Source organism: Labrus bergylta, chromosome 19 (genome assembly GCF_963930695.1).
Source record: "Labrus bergylta chromosome 19, fLabBer1.1, whole genome shotgun sequence".
Lineage (NCBI taxonomy): Eukaryota > Metazoa > Chordata > Actinopteri > Labriformes > Labridae > Labrus > Labrus bergylta.
In genome coordinates this window covers 22706997-22728387 of record NC_089213.1, presented here as the reverse complement: position 1 = coordinate 22728387, position 21391 = coordinate 22706997, and the positions used below count along the sequence as shown (strand labels likewise).

General features: G+C 40.7%; 1 protein-coding gene across 7 annotated transcripts in view; it reads right to left on the bottom strand.

The window, feature by feature from the left end:
- akap9 (A kinase (PRKA) anchor protein 9) overlaps nt 1-21391 on the bottom strand; it is a 67025-nt gene that overhangs the window by 31327 nt on the left and 14307 nt on the right. For 6 of the 7 annotated variants that reach the window (XM_065948543.1, XM_065948541.1, XM_020655965.3 and 3 more), the window contains 17 exons: nt 20246-20395; nt 19041-19196; nt 18690-18887; nt 15739-18603; nt 14110-14190; nt 12067-12214; nt 11825-11892; nt 11590-11704; nt 11085-11182; nt 10261-10363; nt 9391-9625; nt 6979-7033; nt 5740-6078; nt 4985-5248; nt 3310-3440; nt 2854-3038; nt 1020-1243 (listed from right to left, as the gene is read on the bottom strand). In XM_065948543.1, the coding sequence (XP_065804615.1) occupies nt 1020-1243; nt 2854-3038; nt 3310-3440; nt 4985-5248; nt 5740-6078; nt 6979-7033; nt 9391-9625; nt 10261-10363; nt 11085-11182; nt 11590-11704; nt 11825-11892; nt 12067-12214; nt 14110-14190; nt 15739-18603; nt 18690-18887; nt 19041-19196; nt 20246-20395 (5415 nt within the window). The remainder of the gene's footprint in view (nt 1-1019; nt 1244-2853; nt 3039-3309; nt 3441-4984; nt 5249-5739; nt 6079-6978; nt 7034-9390; nt 9626-10260; nt 10364-11084; nt 11183-11589; nt 11705-11824; nt 11893-12066; nt 12215-14109; nt 14191-15738; nt 18604-18689; nt 18888-19040; nt 19197-20245; nt 20396-21391) is intronic. The other variant, XM_065948546.1, reaches the window with a different exon arrangement.

The following is a 21391-nucleotide window of genomic DNA, read 5'->3' as shown; positions in this document are numbered from 1 at the left end:
TCACATTTTTTTTTATCATGACTCTATGGTCAATGAATGTAAAGAAAATAACTTGTAGTGCAAAAGGCTTTGAACAAAAATATAAAATTGAAAAAAAAAGATAAACCAAATAAATTGGATTAATGATATAAAAACAATTGGGTGAAGAGCAATTTCACAGACGAAATAAAAAAACATTTCAATAGATGAAAACATGATGTTAAAACAACATGCACTGTCTGACGGAGATATTTCTTTAAATCTATTTTTAGATCGCCAAGATAAAATCCATCAGAGCGTGAGTAACGCATGAATTTCAGCCAAGGGGAAGATGTGCTGTGCAGTGAGTTACTGTAACACACTCGCTGGCCTAGTTAAACTGGCCCCGTCTCTGCGGGCTGACACCGGACACAGCGGGCGCTCTCTACATGCAAGGCCTCGGGGAGGGGGGGGGGGGACTGGACTCTGATAGGCTGATCGAGCAAACAAAAGCTCAGTGTAAATACCGCTCGTATCTATAGGCAACCAGTGGGAATGAGGCAGCTCTTTTGTGTGTGAATTCTAGACAGGCCAACTTTGTTGCCGGCCACATTCTGCAGTCTCATCCTCATTGTGTCTCCATGAACAGGCGTAGAAACCCACAGAGGGGGTTTACAGTGTCAAGTGTGGCTATTTAAATGTTTTGACAAAGCCTAAATGTGTCACCACCACAGTGTTCTGTTTAGTTGTTACTTTGAGGCACGCACATACAGAGAGAGGTGTGTTCATGAAGAACGCCACAGAAATCGGAATCTTTTACAAAAAAGAGCCGTCACATTCTATTTGTTGTCCACACACTATGACACCGACAAGTTTATTTTAAATACCTTACTGCTTTCAACCCATTTTACCTAAAAGGATTTTTAACGCGATGTTAAAACATTAGATATTAAATGTTTGGTATCAAACTTCCAGGAACAATATTTTCAAACCCTGGTTCTCTGAGAAAAGTGTTCCTAATAAAAGTAAAACCAAAACATGATGCATTTTTTAGTTTTTACCTGGTTGCTTGTGTCTGTGATCGCTATCAACATCTTCTTCAGAGCCATCTGGAGTCGACTGCTGATACCCATCAGGTATTCCTCGTTCTCCAGCTGAGTTCCCGCCCCCAACAGCAGGCTGTCAATCATCTGCTGGGACAGCTCCAGACCCTCGTCAGTCTCCGTCTCCCCGGACCACAAACTCACATCCTCTGCACCGGTCAGAGAACTTCCTGGTGAGTGACCTGGTATGACCAAAGGAACAGATGAAAGATAACATTGTCATCATTTTTTGAATAACCAGTCTCATATAACCTTCTTGACAGGTTTGCAGTTGAATGTGTAAAATATTTGCTCTAATTCGAAAATGCTGTGAGAAAACAATCATGCACGTTAAAAGCTGCTAGAACAGTAAATATTTAATCCTCACATAAAGAACGAGTTTAGCAGCTTGGTGGAGGCCAGCCTTCAAAGAAATGATTTTTGTGTGGTTACTTTGATGCATTTATATTCAAAACAGAATGCAGTGCAGTGCTGAACATAAATCCATCATGACAGCGTAGGCACATGCATCGTCAGGATCAAATGAGTACACGCTCACATGACTAAGCCTCTAGGCTAGTTTATGTGACGTCATCTGTATATAATTTGTATCATCACGTTCTCATTGCTGGAGGACTATTATGATAGCAGGAAGTTGCAGAATAAGTCTGTTATGATGCAGTTTCATTTCATTTTAATTTTGTTCTTTTTAAGCAGTACAATGTAGATGAATACTTTCTTTTCATTTCCCTTTCATTTACAAAGAATAAAAGGTGCAGGTTTTGAAAAAATATAAAAAATATAAGAAAACACTTTTTTTAAATTGAAACAACGCTGAAGTTATGCTGTCTGCAAAACTAGGTACAATATTTAATTATTTGCAGCAGAATTTAGGGGACTCCAACCACAATTTTGTTGTTCATAATGTAACAATAACAAATGACATATTTTAGCAGAATTTTATCAGGAAAACTCAGATAATTGGGCAATTCTTTTGAAACATGAGAATTTAGCAGCACTAAAATGAGCCCTGAAGTTAAGTCCCTTTAAACACCTACTGTCCGTGATTCTCTTCATGTGCTTTACAGTTCTGGACAAACACTGAAAATCTGCTACAATCATGTAACTATATTTAGTCTGCAGCAAGAAAATGTGCTGGTGTTTACTAAGTGTGAAGAGTCAGGGTGACTGAGATATCATTTTGAACCCTAATTTAAGATTCTGTAAACACAACACAGAAACCATCAAGCCAGAATGACACCAGCACAATACAGACTTCCCGTATCCATCGCACAACTTCAGATTTAGGTTTCACTTCAACAAAACGAGTAAAGAGCCTGATGACATATAAGTCCACTGATCCACAACCCTGCCAGTTAGCCGTACTTTAGTATACTTCAGTTTAGCTACTGATGTAGGTAGCTATGGTTTTACTACAATCAGCTTGTGAACATGAAACTTTATTGTGTTCAGCTCTCATGGATTCCTTATCTTATTGAAGCATTCAGAGGAAGGACAAATCTGATGTTTTTTCTGACATCTGAATGGAAGTACAGCCTGTGTCCATGCTACTGTTTGCATGTGATCATGTTTCATTTATGCATGACAACTGTGCAAACTAATACTCTACTCCATAAAAATAAAGATTAGGATTCTGATCATGGCACCAAAGACTGTAAATCCCCCACTTAGATGTAATGGAGTACCTGTGCATGCTCTTACACTGTTTAGGTTGAAGGTCTCCCTCCCTCCCACTAACTTTCAACATCTGGGGCATTATATGTAAGCATGCTGTAGCTTAGACCTCACTTGCCTGCAGAATGAGGTCTCATAGCTCTCTGTGGGGGGGAGAGCGGCGGTGAGCCCTGCTGCCCTCCACTGGAGGCGTCTCGCAGACTTTTCATGTGCAGGCCAATCGTTTCTTCAGCCGCTGCCGTAGTTTTCAGGACGTCAACAAGAACCTGACTGAGTGTCTCGTTTGCCTTATGCAGGACGTTTCTGAAAGCAGCAAGAAACGTAAGTTTAAGAGAAATAGGAAGAGGAAAAGTTTCTTCATTCAAATCACAATATTTAAAATGGCAAAAAAAAAGCCTTTAGGACAATTTCAAAATATCTGTCCAACTTACAAAGACCATGCACTAAATATTGAGTGTACTTTGATTAAAATAAATTCATTCAAGGTTATCATGACAGAAACACAAAATGTAAGAATGTCCCTCTTTTATAAAGCATGTCTCTAACTTAGTAAAAACAAAATTTCTGTCGATACCTTTCAGTTTCTTTATCGGGATACTCTCCATCATTCCAGGTGGACACTCTGCTTCCTGCCGCCTGCTTTCCTCTCGCCCCTCCTGGATCTTCTTCTTCAACTTCTTCTTCTTCTTCTTGGGTCCTCAAGGTCTGGACGGGCAGCAGAGAGAACACAGACAGAAGCCCCGTCATTGCAAAGTAGCAGTTGGGTAAAAGACTGCTGAAAACTCTAAACAGGAGACGACAGAGGGACTGAATGAGTGACCATTAGAAAAAGTGGATTCAAATAAGGCGACGCGTAAACACACACTGCTCGTTTGTGAGTGCACACAGACACACACAAACACAAAGACACACTTCTCACTCCCTTGGAGCCCAGAGGAAACACTACTATCTTTGTGCTGCTATGGCAACAGGTGCACCTGAGGCACAGAGACATGCACAAGCAACAGCTCCCCCTGCTGGAGGAACAGCAGAAACGCAGGTTTGTTTCTTAGGTCAAATCAATACCAGACATCACACAGAGCAGCAGACTGAGGATGTTTCTATTGCATGTTCCTTTATCATAGTAAGGCATGCAATTTACTGAAAATTAAAAACAGCAATAAAAAGAATGTAGGCATATACAGCAGAGCACTAGGGTTTAAAAATCTAAATCTGAACAATCATCACCTGATGTGTCATTCATTCAAAAATCTTCTTTTAGTTTTTTGGTAAACTTGAGAATTTGAATCTACAATATCAAAAAAAAAAAAAAAAAAGAACAATTGACTTCATTCCAAAAAAGTGTAAATATTCTGCTTGAGGCGTCGTAGATTCACAACAAACTTAAGAACTTTGTACTGAATCACCTCCGAGTGTGTGTTGGAGAAATTCATCTTACAGAGACAAGAGAAGCCGACAGCCTCCCCTGCTATCACACGGTCAAAGTTTAATCATGCAGTAAACGCTTAGTGAAAGCTCAGCAGGCTCCGGGATTAGCTATTCAAGACACTACAAGTGATATAAAAAATAAAGAAATGATCTTAAATCAATGTGAGGGAAACAGTTCATGCAGAGCGGATAGATGAGATACTATGAAGGATGTTAAAGTCCATTCAATGTTACTTTTTGACAATAAAAGATAAACTTGTTCCCTGTGAAGTCGGACTGACAAAAATTTGAATGTCGTCAGTGGTTGAGTTTGATAACTTAAAGTGTTGTTACATGGAAGTCCTTTACATACAGTAAGTAAGACATAGAGGAGAGGATATTTAGTTAAATACTGGTTACATGAGAGGTTAGAACCACTGTGCACATTTGAAGATCCAGTGGGTTAGTTGCTGAATACAGGTCTAACAAGAATAAAAGTCTGTCTCTGCAATCACAAGATCAAACTGCCTTCACCACAATAATAGTTGAAGTAAACTCAAACAAATACTCTCATTGTAACCTTGTGTTTTTTTATAAAGTCCATAAATAAATGGAAGAGGGTCAAAGCTGTAGAAAAACATTCATATTGGCTTAAGCATACACAATCAATAATCCATGCAGCACCTGCATTGCGACAAAGTGAATCCTAAAATGAATGACACAGCAGAAATGAATTCTCTCAGAAGACATTGTTATTATATGAAGTGGTGAAAAAGAGGGAGATCAAAACAACACCTGACATGTTACAGTAGAGAGAAACAGAGAGGGAGTGAAACACCGACCTGCTGGGGTCCCGGTTTGTTTTTCTGCAGCTCCTCCTTTAACTTTCTGATCTCAGCGTTCTTCTCCATCAGCTCCCTCTCCAGCCGCTCCTTCTCCAACTCGTGCAGCCAGCCGGGAGAACATATGGGAGTCTGCTCGTCGGTGTCCTCGACCTCCTCTTCATCCAACTGGGTCTGCATGGAGGTGTTGGTCTGACAGGCACTCTTGTTGATTCGGGCCATCTCGGTCTGCTGTGCAAACTCCACAGACATCTGCACTATGACCTGTGAGAAGACGCCGATCGGAGGAAGATTTAACTTTCTCACCAGGGACAGATAGTGCTTAAACAAAGTTATCATCAATTATAGGATGCAAAATGATTCTCTATGTTAGATAACTAAATGTAAGTATCTAGGGCTGCATCTCAGGAGTATTTTTAAATATATATTATTCTGCTGTTTATTTTCAAAGTCAGTTGTTTAGTTTATTTTTAAAGCAGCTGACAAATGTGATGACTAATATAAAGCCCTGGAAACATTTTAAAACATCTTTTTTTGTCCACCCTGCAGGCCACAACCCAAGAATATTCAGTTTATGATCACACAAGACTGAGATAAACAAACTTTCATGTTGATAAGCTACAAGCAGCCAATTGTGGACACTCCAATATTTTTTTGTTGGACTAGATTCTCTTGTAAATGCAGCAACTGCCAACTGTTCCCAGTTTTACTGATAAGGACTACACACATGAATAAAAAAAAACATGACCACCTACCTTGGCGACTTCCTCCTCCACTCTCTCCCAGTCTTGTTTCTCTTCCAGCGCAGCGGCCCCGAGGCTCTCAGTGGAGCTTCCTGCTCCGTTCACACCATGAACACCCTGCTCCCTCTCTCCTCTCTCTCCCGAACGCTCCTCTCTTTTCGGCTCCTCTTCCTTCTCTTCTCTCAGTCTCCTCAGCTCCCTGCTGTGCTGCTCTTTGAGAGCGGCTACTTCCTGGATGTACTTGTGGTAGAGAGCTTTCCTCAGCGCTTGTAGCTGTGCTGTCAGGCCTGCAGGCTGGCCAGGCCAGCGTAACTCTGCACCAACCTGGGATAACTCCTCCTCGGACCGGTCCTGCAAAGAGCGAGGAAAGGAAGGAAGAAAGGTGAGTTACAAGTTTTAAACTTATGAACCAGATAGCAGCAGCGTCAGTCTGTTAAAGTAAGACAGCAAAGATATGAAGTTACGTAAAAAAAAAAAAAAAAAACCCTGATAACCGTTCCTGAAATAATCATGCTGAAGTTCCCCGAACCACCCTTCAACCAACAATCAAATACACAGCTTTTGTTCTCTTCAGCTCCCCCAGGGATGAGAAAGTGATAAGGGATCTCTTGCATTGCAGCTACATTTTCCGCGAGCACACTACCACTCTGTCTTGTGATGAATCCCTGTCTTGTCTGTCTCATGGATACTCAGCTGCTTCAGTACCACTCGCCTCAAGCTTCACATTTCCAAACCAAACATGCCCAGTTTTTTTTTTTGTTTCTCTACCGTTTTTGCTCCTGTTGTCAATCTTCGTCCCTCTTATCTTCCTCTCGAATCTCTGCATGAGGGTGTGAGAGTCACAACCACACGAGCTGAGGGAACTTTGAGGTCGGAGGGAGAGATAGACTAAGACATGATGGAAGTTGGAGTGACGTGAGTGAGAGAAAAGCTTTAAATGGAGCGCAGCTCATTCATGCAAGATAGAGTCCTCCTTTTAATGCAGCAGCAAAAGACAAGAGTACACCCACTAGTAACAAGTTAAAAAGGCAGGTTATGTAACGTCCATCCCTTTTTAATCGTTAAAGATATAAGACCGTTCATGATGAAAGCTGAGGGGATTTAGGGCACGTTTTAGCCTGAAGGCTGCGGCTGCCCCCCCCCCGCCCACTCTCACTGTCAGAGTCTTAATGCATTTACATGTTTCAGCTCGTAGTAAGATGTGATGCATGTGACACGGAAGATTTATAGGGTAAAATGTAACAGCCAAACCTTTGCTGGCTCCTCCCTGTGTCCCTCCATCCTCTGCGAGCTTGACTCAGGGGCGCTGGAGAGGCAGAGAGGAAGAAAAGAGATGTCAAAATGTATTATTTAATGTACTCTCACACTTAAAGAAAGCTTAAATGGTAGGACACAACTTCTTATAACTATTTTATAATAAGTATTTATATAATTAATCATAAATGTTTACTATAATGCGAATGACTCAAAGGTACCCGATGCATTTTGGTTGCACATGCACATTTTAACAGCCATGATGCAGCTGAGAATATTGACGAGACAAAGTTCAAATGATAGTTTGAGTTCAAAGTAGACTGGATTTTTGTTTCCATCCATCCATTCATCCATCTATCCATCCATCCATCTGCATATCTTCATTCAACATTTAAGTGTTTATGTAAGAGCCAGACATAGACAAGTAAAAGAGGAGTCTTTTGGCATTTGAAAACCACTTCAGAGAACATATTTACTGGCTCAAACAGTGGAGGGCAGCAGCATCACAGTTTCCATAGCGATGGAAGGACTCGAGGTCGAGCTCACTTATAGTAATACAGTTTGTTCTGAGAACAAACTACAATTGATTTAAAGTTATGACATTTATATTAATTCACATTTTCCTAAACTAACACACTCACATAAGTGTTCTTTTATTGAGTCTCCTTTGTTTCTCATGTATCTGCTGGTTTCACAGCCGCAGAGTAAAATACAGGAACACGACGACGAGCTTTGTTAAAAATCTTTCCTCAAGGTCAAAGACATCTTGACTGTTTCTGCACTAAGTAGAACGTTCAGAATGCTGTAAGTAGTTTTTTCTTTTGGGGAGATTTGTGCAGCTGAACTCTCAGTTGGAGTTTTGCAATAAAGGAGGTTGTTTGGTTTGCGGTGATTGTGTAACTAAAAACTCTAAATTCTCTGTAGCTTTCCTGCTTCTTGCAGACTGATCCCTTTAGGACTGATCCTTGATCCCTTAATCAAGACTGATCCTTTTATTGGGTTATCCATTGTGTTTATTTTTCAGTCTACCTATTCATCAGTATTAAAGTCTGATGATCTAAGTGCATACTTTGGCTAAGTGCTATTTATTTGCATATACTGTATGTGCAAGGCACTTTAATCCAGTTGCCGCGACTGGTATTCATAAATATGTTGGAATGATCGTCGTATGTTGAGCGATCTCCAAATACATTATTCAAAACATTCTTTTATTTTTTTACTTTTAAAATATTTTTATACTGTTTTATTTTTTATATTCAGGTCTAATTACACTTTTTTTTCCTCAACTGTTTATAGGTTCTTGTTTAAATCTCACATATATTTTTTATCCCTGCACGGGTTATGTACATTTCTTGTATAAGTCTATTTTTAATTGCACAGTTTAAGTTTGATTCATCTAGAGGTATTCTTTAAATCTTTTTTTAATATATATGTATGGGAGGGGGGGGGGGGGGGCCTCGGTTTTGTGGTTGATTTGTAACATATGTTTCATGTCATGTACGTCATTTTTAATCTGCTACTGGATGCTTTGAATTTCCCTCGGGATCAATAAAGTATCTATTTATCTTATACAGTTCAACATTAACAACAGACGTCTACATTCATTATTATTTTGGCACTCTGCTCGATCACAGTTTAAACTTTAGTGTGGGGTGATACGCAGGTTCACCCACGCTCTGATGAACGTCGTCTCTTAGTGGAAACTACTTCAGAAACTTGCCATCAGTCCACGTACTGGTTGACGCATGCTTAAAAAGGTCACATGCTTCTCTTTTCTACTCAGCACTTCAGAGATTAAATTATCGTTGCCCCTCAAAACGCCACCTTTTTTTTTAAAGGTTAGTGGGCTTAACTAAAGGCATTTATTATGCTTTAAATAACCTGGTGAATAATTCATCAGTCGAGGGTTTGTTGGCATGTTCACTGAACTGGGTCTAGTGGCTTTCCAAGTGTTGCACAGGATCTACAGACCGGCTTTTATTAGCGGTTATGACATCATTTAACTCAGTGTGCTGCGGTTTTAATACGAAGACTTTATCGATCAATCGATGAAGCTTGTGAAGAGTGACTCTAAACACGAGTGCTGTGTAGGTGACAAGAGTTCCAGTGCTTTTTCTGCTTTAAAAGTAATTTGCCATCATAGCTGTGACATTCCTAAAATAAAACGGGGCCAAGCGTAAATTACAAAATGTTCTGTCTGACAAAAAATTGGCTTCACTGGAGCTTATTTGAGTATATATAGTTTTTCTTTATAATGTCATCCCAAATTCAGATATTGTTACATTTTCTGTTGAATTAAAAAGGGTTTAATATCTTTCTACAAAGACATTTCAATTGCCAAGACTGGATATATTCAGTATGAGTAAATATTACGATGTAGCCTGTCATGTGTTTCCACAGCGTCCTCACCTGAAGTGGATGTCGGTCCCCGTGACCTCCTGCAGTCGCTGCTGCAGCACCAAGATCTCAGTGAGGTACCGCTCCTCGGTCTCTGTGGCCTGCTGCTGGTAGTGAGCTCTGAGACGCTCCACTTCCTGTCTGTGACTCTCCTCCAGCTGGAGCTGCTTCTTCTGCTCCTCTGCCTTCAGCCTTTGCACTTCCTGGCTCAGGCTGGTAGATGGTGCAGCAGCACGCTCCTCCACATCTGGATAGAGAGATACGGGAGGAGAAACGTGATTACATCTTGGCTTAACTGGAGATTGTTCAAAAGCACAATCAATTACATGAAACTGTTCATGCTTGAGGGGAAAACAGATAATTGACAAATGACAGGAGCAAGAAAGAGCTGAACAGAGAGCCAACAACAAAAAATGTCTGCCTCTTTGTTGACAGGTTAGCAGGTACATTTCATTCAGACTTCCATCTTACATCTAGATGAATACATGAATAACAAAAATCAAAGTAAGGGACTTATGTGCTTATACTCTGCCTTTCACACCAGTGAAAGCACAAACTGAAAGCAGATACATGGAATAATTATTTGACATGAACATACAGTAACCTTGGTGCTGTAACACTTAACCATGCACGAGTCCCAGATGCACTGCTCTTAGAGTTTATAGCAAAAAGCTAATTTGCAGCACCTGTCCACAGGAGCCGTTTATAATAAAATGAAAGGCTTCAGGTTTAATAGTAACCTCAAACTCTGAAGCAAATGGCAAACACACAAAAAGCATCAGAATATTGCACTTTTGTCCTTTTCCTTTTTTCTCACCTCTCTGATTCAGAGTTCTTACACCAGTGTTTGACCCGTTAGCTTTTCATTGACGTCACATTTACCTTTGCTCAGGCTGCCAAAGCTGGACACTTGCACACGCAGGTCAGAGATCTCCCTCTCACTGCTGCTCTTCAGTTCCTCATAAGCTGTCTGCAGCTTCATCATCTAGAAGACCAACAAGGTTTCTGATCGTTTGCTCAGATACTCAAACAAATGCGTGCTGACTCTGTAGCATTTATACAACATTAAGTATAGTTTATACTGCACATAGTATTAATATACAGCTTCATACATTATATTAACATTGTATTTTATCAGGAAATAATACAGTACAATACATGCTCAGTGATTGACTTCATATTTGGTTTTCTTTTCTGATCAGAAGGTTCTTAGTAAAAAAAAAAAAATGTATTGTGGGAATTTGTTTGAGTTTGTTTGTTTGAAAAAGTTTGAGTCATCATGCATTGGTTGGTTGCATGGTTAAAATAAAAGAGCAGGTGAAGATAGAAACAGGATGGCAACATTTTTAAACAGGAAGTTGTTTACACTCCTGTCATTTATTTTTATTTAAATCTCAATGTCTGGGGATTTTTTTAACTGTTAATTGTGAGTTTTGATGCACAGCATGGCTCCCAAAGATAAACTTACTTATTTGCTATATGCATTAAAGAACACAATGTATCTATGTGGTTAGCCATGAGAGAGAGTGTGGCAAGAGCCGAATGAAAAGAGTACAATCATTCATAAGCTGGATCTTGCCCACTCTTTGGTTTAAAGGAATTATAAAGTCTGTCTCAGGTTAGCAAATAACTAAAACTCTATGGAGGAAAATAAATCATAGGAATGTTCTTTATTTGTAAAAAATTCTGAATCTGAAGGTTTTTACTTTGTTTCCATCGGCTCTTAGCAGAGTCTGGAGCTGCGACAGCCGAAGATGTTCCTGCTCAATCCTCTCCCGCACCTGCTGAAGATCTCTGTAGAGCTCTACAAAAGAGAAAGCATTAAAAAAAATGTAGATTATATTCAGGTGATGTCATTGAAGATCATGGGATCTTTTATTTGAAAACGTGAAAAGTGCTGCTAGGTTTGAATGAACCATTAGATTCAAGATTTGCATTTGTCACATGCTCATACAGATGTGCAGTGAAATGTAAAGACTGTTCCACAAGGCCATGCAATAAACACTCAAATTACTAATACACATATATACAGTAAAATAGAATATAAAGTAAAATAAAAAAATATATAGAATAATGTAAACAGTGTAAAGTGTCCAGGGTGTCAAAGTGCAATATCACTAAGAAGCCCTTTGGAGTTGCTACTAGCAAATTAAATATGTGTTAAACTACATGTAATGACTGTTTTATTTCTATAAGAGACATATGACTTACCTCTGGCCTCCAGTAAAATGGAGGTGGATTCACTAGTTTCTGGTTTTTCCACTGAGGAGGATGGCCGACCCTCAACACTCTCCAAAAACTCTTCACCAAAAATCCTTTGAAAACACTAAACACAGAACAGACAGAGACGAGAGTTTAATGCTAAGGTCTCTTTGTAGCTCATGGAAACAAATTCATTCAGAAAACTTTGCATACGTATCTCGACTGTTTATGTTCAACAGATTACCTGAATGATGTCACTGCATTCCTCTGACACAGCCTGTAACATATTGTGGTATTTGACATTCGGCTCATCTGAAGAATAAAAGCAGACAACAGGGATGTATTGTAAGAGAGAAGTTTGAGTCTTTGTGATGTTCCACACAGCCCGTGACAAACACACAAAAACAAGGATTTATACATTTTTTAAAAACACAACTACATGCACACAAAGGCAAAAAAATAAAAATAAAGCACACATTCACCCACCCTTGTCGCCATGATCTTTTAGGTTCTGCAGTTTCAGCTGCAGCGAGCTGGTGCGGGCGTCGGTCTCCTCCTGCAGCAGCTCGAGCTGGGCGGCGTGGATCTGAGAGAGGCTGATGCGCTGGGCCTCCATCTGCAGCCTACACTCGCCCTTTAACACAAGAAGAAGAAGAAAGATCATCACATTCACATGGTGGGAATTAACCACAGGGAGCCAGAGCTTTTTTTTCCCCCAAATAATAAACAGTTTTGTTGTTTTATTTCAAAAAAATGTCAGGCAATATAACATCAAATGACATGTGTGACACAAAGCTTTTGGAACATTTTGGAAAACTTGTAATCAGCCTGATACAGATATCACTTTACAACTCATCATGAATCAAATGATGCAGCGCGGTACATCCATCTGCTTATCCGAGGAGATGCATGATTAAATAACATAATTCCACCTCTCCTATTTTAATGGCAGAGCAGGAGCACTGGCCCTCTCCTCTGTGTTCAGGCTGAGAGCTCTGATATTATCACTTCTGTAACAGGGAACAAAAGGCCGACAGCGAGGCCTCACGCTCTAATTATGCATTATGCATTAGCACACGTTCATTAGGGTTACGCGCAACTCTGAAATTGCTGTTCTGCTACCTCTGATGTTTGTTAAGTGTACTCTCTACATTTTAATAAGGCTGTATTTAAAACGCTTTGTTATGACACAATCTCCCCCATCCAACAACATCTGAGCGCTGTGGTGAAGAGAGCCCTTTTCAAACGCATCGCCTCTCAGATGTAGCTGCTTTAAGCATGCACACGAGATTATTGTGGCCGAACAGCCACACAGCAGCAACACACATACTAACAAGAAAAACTTAATTACCTCTATGATGAAAATGACACAAGTGGACTTAGGATTGTAGCGCTTTATAAAGAGGAAACTACTCAATGAAATAAACAATAAAAACCTTTAAAAATAACTCTTAAAGGACAATTAATACAAGAATAATTCATTTTCTAGCGACACAAACAAAAGAAAGGAAGCCTTTTCCAGGAAGGTCTTTTACCTGAGTATGTTCTTTTACCTGCTTAAGTGTCTCGAGCATAACATTTATTATAAATTGGCGCTCTACAAATAAAGATTGATTTATTGATTTTCGGCAAGTTCAGCATTTTTTACCTAACTAGAATATTTTCTGAGGTGTGAATTAAGACGCTATAAGAGAGAGAAGGGTAGCAAGCCTCGTCTACCTTAGAATAACCACAGACTTTTCAATGAACATATTTTGAATTACTTTAGATTATTAATACTGTATGAATTGAAGAAAACCAAAACAGAAGCAGAGTACATAAAAAGATGAACTTCATGCACAATTTAAATTCTGCTCAGAGTGCATATTAACTGAGATTTATAAGAGTATTTTTTCATATTAAATCGTAACATTTTGCCACAGTAACTTCTGCAGTTCAGCAGTAAAAATGTTCTCTCGTTTTGAAGGCTGCCTCGGGGCGTTGCTGAGGATCTTTTTATGTTGCAACTGAGAGTGTGACATTATGAGGCTGCTTTGCTTTAAGTGAGAGCTTTCATAATGTTTGACTTGTTGTCAAACCGTCCTCTCTTCATTTCTGTTACACTGCAGCTGTGCTTTGATACCAGTTAGAGGCAGCTCTTACAGTTCACAGTGTTTTACTCCTTTTGTACGTCTGCTGAGAGCACAGTTTAATGCACTATGTATGTTTTTGTATATTATTTCTCACTGCTGGACATTAAGCAGTAATGTCCGGGTAATAAAACTGAAACATTTCACTGAACTCAGAGCAGCTTAAGAGGGCGATATTGGTCATTCCTCATTAACATGCACCAAAGCATGACTACATTATATCTATCAGGCTGAACAGTGCAATGTTTAGGATGAGAATAGTTATTCTTGCACTCTACTTTTGAATTTCAGCCGTATGAGCACCTTTTTATTGACCTTTACATCACACAGCATGATGTATCAAAGCATCTCCTGACACTGGAAAGCAAAAGGGCAGGATGTGCACTTAAATGACATTTACATGCTCGGTTGTCTCGCCCTCTTCCTCCGCACCCTGACGCCCGGGAGGCTGCACGCGGTGGCCCGTCCCATGTCTGCTCACCTAATAAGAGTGCAAAAATAAGAGAGAAATGCTGTAGTTTTTATCCCTGACACAAAATGCAGACACATACGATAGTGATTAGCAGAAACACAAAATGCACCATCACTTCCTGAGGGGAGTGGCTAAACATCGAGTAGAGATGTCTGATTTATTCTTCAGTAGATTTTCTTTAATTAACAAAAATGGACATCATATAGTTTGCTTTTCTTTTCTTTTTTTTTTTTTTACACATATTGGATATTGTTCATTAAGCTACTCTTTCTGCTTTTTTAAGATGTTGGTGATTACGTGCAAATCACAAAACCTGATGAAAAATAAAACCTCCTTTAAGTTTCCATTTAACATAACATGTTGTGACAGTTTTAGTGGCAAGACTTTTAATTTAATTTGTTTGTTTTCTGAGGTGCCAGCCAGGCTGTCCCTGGCAAAAGTTGTTTTGTTTGTTATTTAAAGTCACCACACTTATTGTACAAAAAACAACACCAAAGGATGTAAAAGTATTAAACTAAACCACCTCATGAATAAATGATAAGAATGAAACAGAAACTGCAACACTTCAATAAATCATTCTTGTATTAGCTAACATAAAACAGAAAAACCCAACAACACAAAAATATATTACCAGCAACAACATTTTCAGTCTTGCACTTAAAATGTCATTCTGCTATCCAAATTTGACTTTAATTTTTTAAGACTTTCAAACACTTCAGAAATCTTGTTCGAGTGCATAACACTTTTGTTTAAAATGTGTGTCTTTCCTTCCAACCCAGGAGGTGACAAAGCATCCTGAGACATGTGAATTAAATGGCTAGACAAACAATGAACATCTCGAGAATCTTTGTCCCGGTGTACATGTAATCGAGACACAGCTTGAAGTGACACAGACGTAGAAGTGACGATGGTAAAATGGCTCTCTCACCTCAAACCCTTCACTCACTGCAGTATGGACAGAAACTAGAATGTACACACTTCTACAGGTGAATATTTTCTGAGTTGTTTGTTTTATCCAAAAACAACATTAAATTCAGTTTGAAGACAAGCAGCATCACATGAAAGCACATTATAAATATTGTACATCTCTCCTTCTATACAGGTAGAAATAAGCAGAATAGTGATGGGAGTCTCGACTCTGCAACAGGCTGTGTCTTTTTTCTCTGCACAAACTTAAAAAAAACCCACATACAGATATTTGCTACACGACAGCCTGCTGGTGCTTTTCATTGCTACCTTTGAGGTAAAGCCTTCAGACACTGAGGCAATTTGCAATCATGACTGTTCATCACTAGAGAGGAAAACAGAACAGTCAGTGCAGAAATGCCTCAGTTGTTTGTTTGTTTTTGCCAATTGCTGCTGTGAATGCACTCCATGAATTTAAGATGAAGTTAATAACAACATCAAACATGAGTGCACTCATTTTAACATGACATTCATGCAATCTCAACTAAGCTTTTTTTAAAGGCACAGTTTTTTTTAAAGCCCCTTCTATGACTCAATCAAACATGTCATTTAATCAGACTGTGTGGTGCAGGAGATGATGCGAGCGCCTACCTTTTTGTCGACGTAGTCTCCCTGGTACCCGTCTGTGGAGTCCTCCTTGCCGGCCCTCTCCGGTGAGCATGACATAACCTGGCTCTGCGTCTGAGGCTGCATCTCCGGCTCTGCAGCACTTGTAGCTCTCTCTTCCTCCTCCGCCACCTCCTCCTCCTCCTCCCTTTGTGTTCCTTCTTCTCTGCAGTCTGCTAGAGCGCTGCCCGCTTTGCGCTCCTGTTTCGACCTCTGCCTTCTCCTGCGCCTGCTTGACCCTGAGGCGGTGGACTTTTGCGGCGAGGATTGCCCTTCAACAGGTCCCTCCCCTGTGGATTGAGTTGTTGTTGTTGCCGCTGCAAGGGACGGAGTCTGCAAAAGCCTCTGGAGCTCCAGGCTCTTCTGGATTCCGTCTCTCTCTGACTCCGCTGCCTGTAAGAGGGATTGAAGAGTCTTTATCTCCTCTTGGAAAGATTGAATCTGAAGTTGATGATCCCCAAAAGAGCAAACCGGCTCGACAGCTTGCTCATCTTGCTGGACCTTTCTCTGGGCATCCTGCCTCCTCGTCTTCCCTCTCATAATCTTCTGCTCCTTTTCAAGCTCATTCCTTAGGCTTTTATTTTTGGCGCTGACCTCTGCGCTTTCAGCTCTTATTTTCGTCCGCTCTTCTTCAAGCTGTTCCACTCTTCTTTCAGTAAACAACAGTTTTTCTGTAACTTCAGAAAGCCTCCCAGCCAAGCTCTCCTTCTCACCCAAAGTAACATTAAGCTTCTCCATCAGCTCCGTGGTATCTTTTTCTTCGATCGCGGATTGTTCAAAACCGTCTGAATTCCCGTCCCCTGTTCTGCCGTCTTTGCTGCTCTCCTCCAGCTCCCGAATCTGTGAATGAAAGCTGGCAATTTTAACCTCGAACTCGAGTGTCTGTCTCAGCATCCGCTCTTCAAGCTGCGTCTTTGCCTCGACGAGACAAGTGTACTCCTCCTTCAGCTCCTGATAGTTCACCTCGAAATTCTTCTCTGCAAAAGAGAAAGTGGTCCTCTGCTTTTCTATTTCATCACCGAGCTTGGCCACTTGTTGCTGCGTTTGATTGATGTCTGCCGTAAGCGTTTCAATCTGCAACACTTTTGAGTCCAGCTCTTCTCTCAAAGTGTCATTAGACTCCTTCAACGCCTCCTTTTCCAATTCCCAACTTTGTTCTTTCTCTTTCGAGTCCTTTTCAATCTCCTCTTTCTTTTTCAGTAATGTCTGAATTTCTCTTTCCATTCGACCTCGATTCTCCCCTCCCTTCCTCAGCTCCTCGAGCTCCACCTGAAGCTCCTGAAGCTGCTGGACCAGCTCGTCAGCTTTGGAGCTGTGCAACGCAAGCTTCAGATCCTCTTTTAGTCCGTTTATTTGGTGCAAAAGCTCGTCTCGCTCCGTGGCAGAACTTGCACTCTCCCTTTGTAACAAATACATTTTCTCATTGTAACTAACGCGCAGCTCTTCCAGCGCCCTCTCCTGTTTGATAGCAGCTTCGTTGACAAGGTTTTCTGTGTTCTGGAAATGCTCCCTTTGCAGTTCCTCCCGCAGAGTGGTGAGCTCTTCCTCGTGGCTGAACAGAAGCTTCGTCCTGAGTCGTTCCAGCTCTGCTTCCTGTGACTCGGCCATGCGATCAAGCACGGCAACCTTCTCCCTCTCCAGCATCTCCAGCTTGATCTTGTAGTTGGTTATTTCCGACTCGTGTTTTGCTTCCGCCTCCTGCGCCGCTTCCTGGGCGTCCCACAGCTCCCTTTTTAGATTGTCGATAGTCTCCTGAAGGCGCTGCAGTTCACCTTTTTGGCTTTCCTGAGAGATAAGACCGTGGGAGACCTGCTCCACTTTGTCTTTGGCAGAACGGAGATCCTGAAGAAGGTTCTCCACCTCTGCTTGAAGGCTGACCTTCTCTTGGGCGACTTGGCTGAGCTCGTGTCTGGTTTTATCATGCTTTGTTTTGGATTGCTTTAACGTGTCTTGAAGCTCTTTAATCCTTGCGTTGAGACGTCCCATCTCCTCGGCACTGACTTTGGAGCTTTGAGAAAGCTGCTGTGCTTTCAGAGCCTCCAGCTCGGTGCGGTGTCGCTCGGTCATTTGCTCCTTTTCTGCCGTGTGCCGCAAATTAAGCTCCTTCTTCATGTGGACGATTTGCTCTCCGTACATCTCGTCCAGCTCCGCCCTGAGAAGTTCCAGCTTCCTTTCGGTCTCTTCCTGCATTTTTTCGCCCTCGGACAGACTGCCCTGGTGACAACGCTTCTGCAGGTCTTCTACTGTGCCCATGAGCTGCATGATTTCAGTAGATGACATTCGCTCTTTCTGTCTGGAGGCTGCGAGCTCGTCCTTACAGCTTTCAAACTCTGTCCGCTCTCTCTCCAACTCCAATTTCAAACTTTCGATTTCACTTCTACAGCTTCGTAAGTCGGACCGTGTTCCCTCCAACTCATCCGTACATCTTTTATGTTCTGATTCTTTTGCAGACATTTGCTCTTGGAAGTCCAACAGGTGTTTTGCTGAGGAATCCAGCTCATCCTTGAGCTGAGCGAGAGAGCAGTCACGTTCTGAAATCACCCTCTCTTTCTCCGCTATGATCAGATCTTTCTCATCCGACTGGTGTCTCACACTCTCATCCGCAGTCTGTCCAAAACGAGCGACCTCTTCTCTGAGCAGGGTGACTGACAGCTTGTGTTCTTCGATTACTGAGGTTTGCTTTAAAATGAGCCCGTTCCTCTCTTCCAGTGTGCGTGCAAAAGACTCCTCCGCTGTTCTGAAGTCTGCCAGCGTCTGCTCCAGACTCAAAATAACAGTTTTTTGTTCATCAATAAGCAGATCCTTTTCATCTATTCTCAGTGTGAGCGATTCTTCTGATCTTCTTCCTGACTACAAAGAAAAAAACAACTATTAGAAAAACAGGGGTAACAATGAGAACACACTGAAGTGTGTAGCCATTCAAGGCTTCTTCTTACCATCTCCATCTCCCTGAGCTCGTGCTGGAGCTGGCTGATGTGCTCCAGCTGTTCACTGCTCCGGTCCTGCTGCTCCTTGACCTCCATGTTCATCTCCTCCAGCTGCTGTTGGTACTGAACGAGCTGCTGCCGGGACTGCAGGAGGTCCGCTGCAGTGCTGCTATGGCTCGTGTTCCTTAGCGTCTCCCCCGCCTGCAGCTGTGATTTATTTCCCACACACAATTTTAATTTCTAATTGATTTCATGAATAGCAAGAATTAAAGCTAATTAGTAAGATTTTAAAGGCATGTAGTGTAGGATTGAATAGCTAACATGAGATCAGAACACCTTGTTAAGACTTGACTTCCCCACCTGCTGAAACTGAATTTGAAGTTTCTGGCTTTGCTCAGTCAGCTCAAGGAACTCTTTCATGATCTCGTCTTTCTCTTCTCGAGCCTGCTGGAGGTTGGATGTGAGCTGGGTGATGATCCCGTCACGCTGCTTCAGAGCAGCCTCGAAGTCCTGCAGCTGTGAGAGGGAAATACCAAAAAGTTCAACTATTTGACAGACAGCTTTAAAACAGAGACAAGACACGACATGATTTTCTAAACCAGAGATTTAAAAACTGAATTATAACTGTGATGCTGGTTGTAGTGTTAAAAAGATGACATGTTGCTGGTCGTTAAGGATGGAGGAACAAATTACTAACCAACTACTTATACCACCTCATAATGTGAAAATTATGAGGTGGTAAAATTGAAAATTGTCATTGAATCCGCAAGTCAAGTTTTTTGGGTTAAAAAAAAAATTGTTAGACAGTGGCTAGAGAAACTGGGGAGACAGAACGGGGAATGACATGTGCGAAAAGGAGCAACAGGTCCAATTCAAAGTTGGAGGACTAAAGCCACCGTACATGGGGCCTAACCGCTAGGCCATCTGTGCCCCCTCATTTATGATTTAAAGTCCATGAAAGAGAACGAGTAAATATCTTTGCAATCCATGAGGGAGAAATCAGAGAAAACATTTTTTTTGTACTTAAACAATAATGACAGGTGAAGTAAAAAAAAAAAAAAAAAAAAGTAGTATTTTCTAGAGTTGTAAAGTTATGCCTACTATTTCATTTCATATTTGATTTATTTGCTCAGTTCAGTGTATGGTTTCAACACAGTAAAACACAACAAGAAATATTTTCTCATAATACTGGAACACTGTTCATGAGCAAACAGACGCAGGAAAAAGAAAACTTATAATACCTGCCCCTTTCTTAACACAAGATACTGTTTAACAGAATAAGATGGCTAACCTGTTGTTTTCTCTTTCTATAGAAGAAGATGATGAAGAGGAAGAAGAGGCAGCTGAAAGTGTGCAGTACCAGAGTCCTCAACAAAAGTCCCTTTAAGGTGTATGGTATGATTAGGTATCATATAGAATCGTATATTTAAGCATCGATCGTATTGTATGGTATCGTTTAGTATCGTTTGGTATCGATCGTATCGTATGCTAAGGAAAAGGAAAAGAAGAAGACATGCTCAAACACCCGCCGCTGTCCGACTTCACCAAAGTAATGAAACGTTTACCTGTTGTACTCCGTCTTTGCCGAAAGCAGCCCGGATTTCTTCCAGCTCTCGACTCAGCTCCTCCACGGCCAGGCTCTTGGCAGCGAGTGCATCCTCCATATCCTGCTTCCTTACTCCCTTTGTCACCTGGTGCAGAGCCTCCACCTCCTCCTGAGCAGGAACATGAAAGCATTAACAGTGTTTCAGTGAAGCCAAGGAGATAAGGGTTAAGGAAGACATTAGCTACATGTCATTAAGAGCCAGGAGCCGCATGAAATGTGTAAAAAGATATCAAACAAGTTATTAATCGTAAAGTAACAAGTTATAAAAGATAACAAAGCAGTTTGATTAAAGTATGTTAATTCAAGGGGGAATTCAACTGTTAGAAAACAAGGAAAGGTCAAGTTTACACAAAGTTAAGTCAGTTCTTAGACAAAAAAAAGCTGAACAATTTCTCTGTTTCCAGTTTTCCTGAACATTTTTTGATTGCTGACATGAGTTAGAGCTGGTTTTGTTTGTTTCAAAGTATGTTAAGGCACACCAAATAAAAATAAGATAGGAAGATAATTAGAAAGAGAATTGTAATTTGTGAAACAAACAATACAACTGTTCCTTTACCTCTCGATCATTATATCTTTGTTCTTTATTGAACATTATTCAAAGATTACTCTACTTTTTCTCTCGCTTTCCAACAACTGCAATATTGTGGAAAGCTGAATGGAAAATAATTAGCTTGTTTTGGATTGCTTTAACGTATCTTGAAGCTCTTGTAAATCAGTGTACTTCTTGTGATAAAAGATACAATAGAAAACTCAAAGTACTTGGTCTTTTTCGATTCTGATTTTTTTTTAATTTTCAAAATCCAAAACAAAAAACACCAACCAGAATTTACATTTTTAGACACTTCATATCCATTATTACCCCTTTACCTTTTCTGAAGATTATTTCCTTTTTAATATCACCTCGAATAAATGAGGAATTATAAATATTACAGCATGAATTTGTTATTTTAGACATAATGTCACTGTAAGTCAAGCAGCAGTCTTCATGTCGCTTCAACCCTGTCTGCCTGATCAGCACCTCCACTGTTTGAAACTATCACCTCAGTGAATCTAAAAAGGGAGAAGCCTCTACACCCCCTGTCCTTACTCTCCCACAATCCTCTCT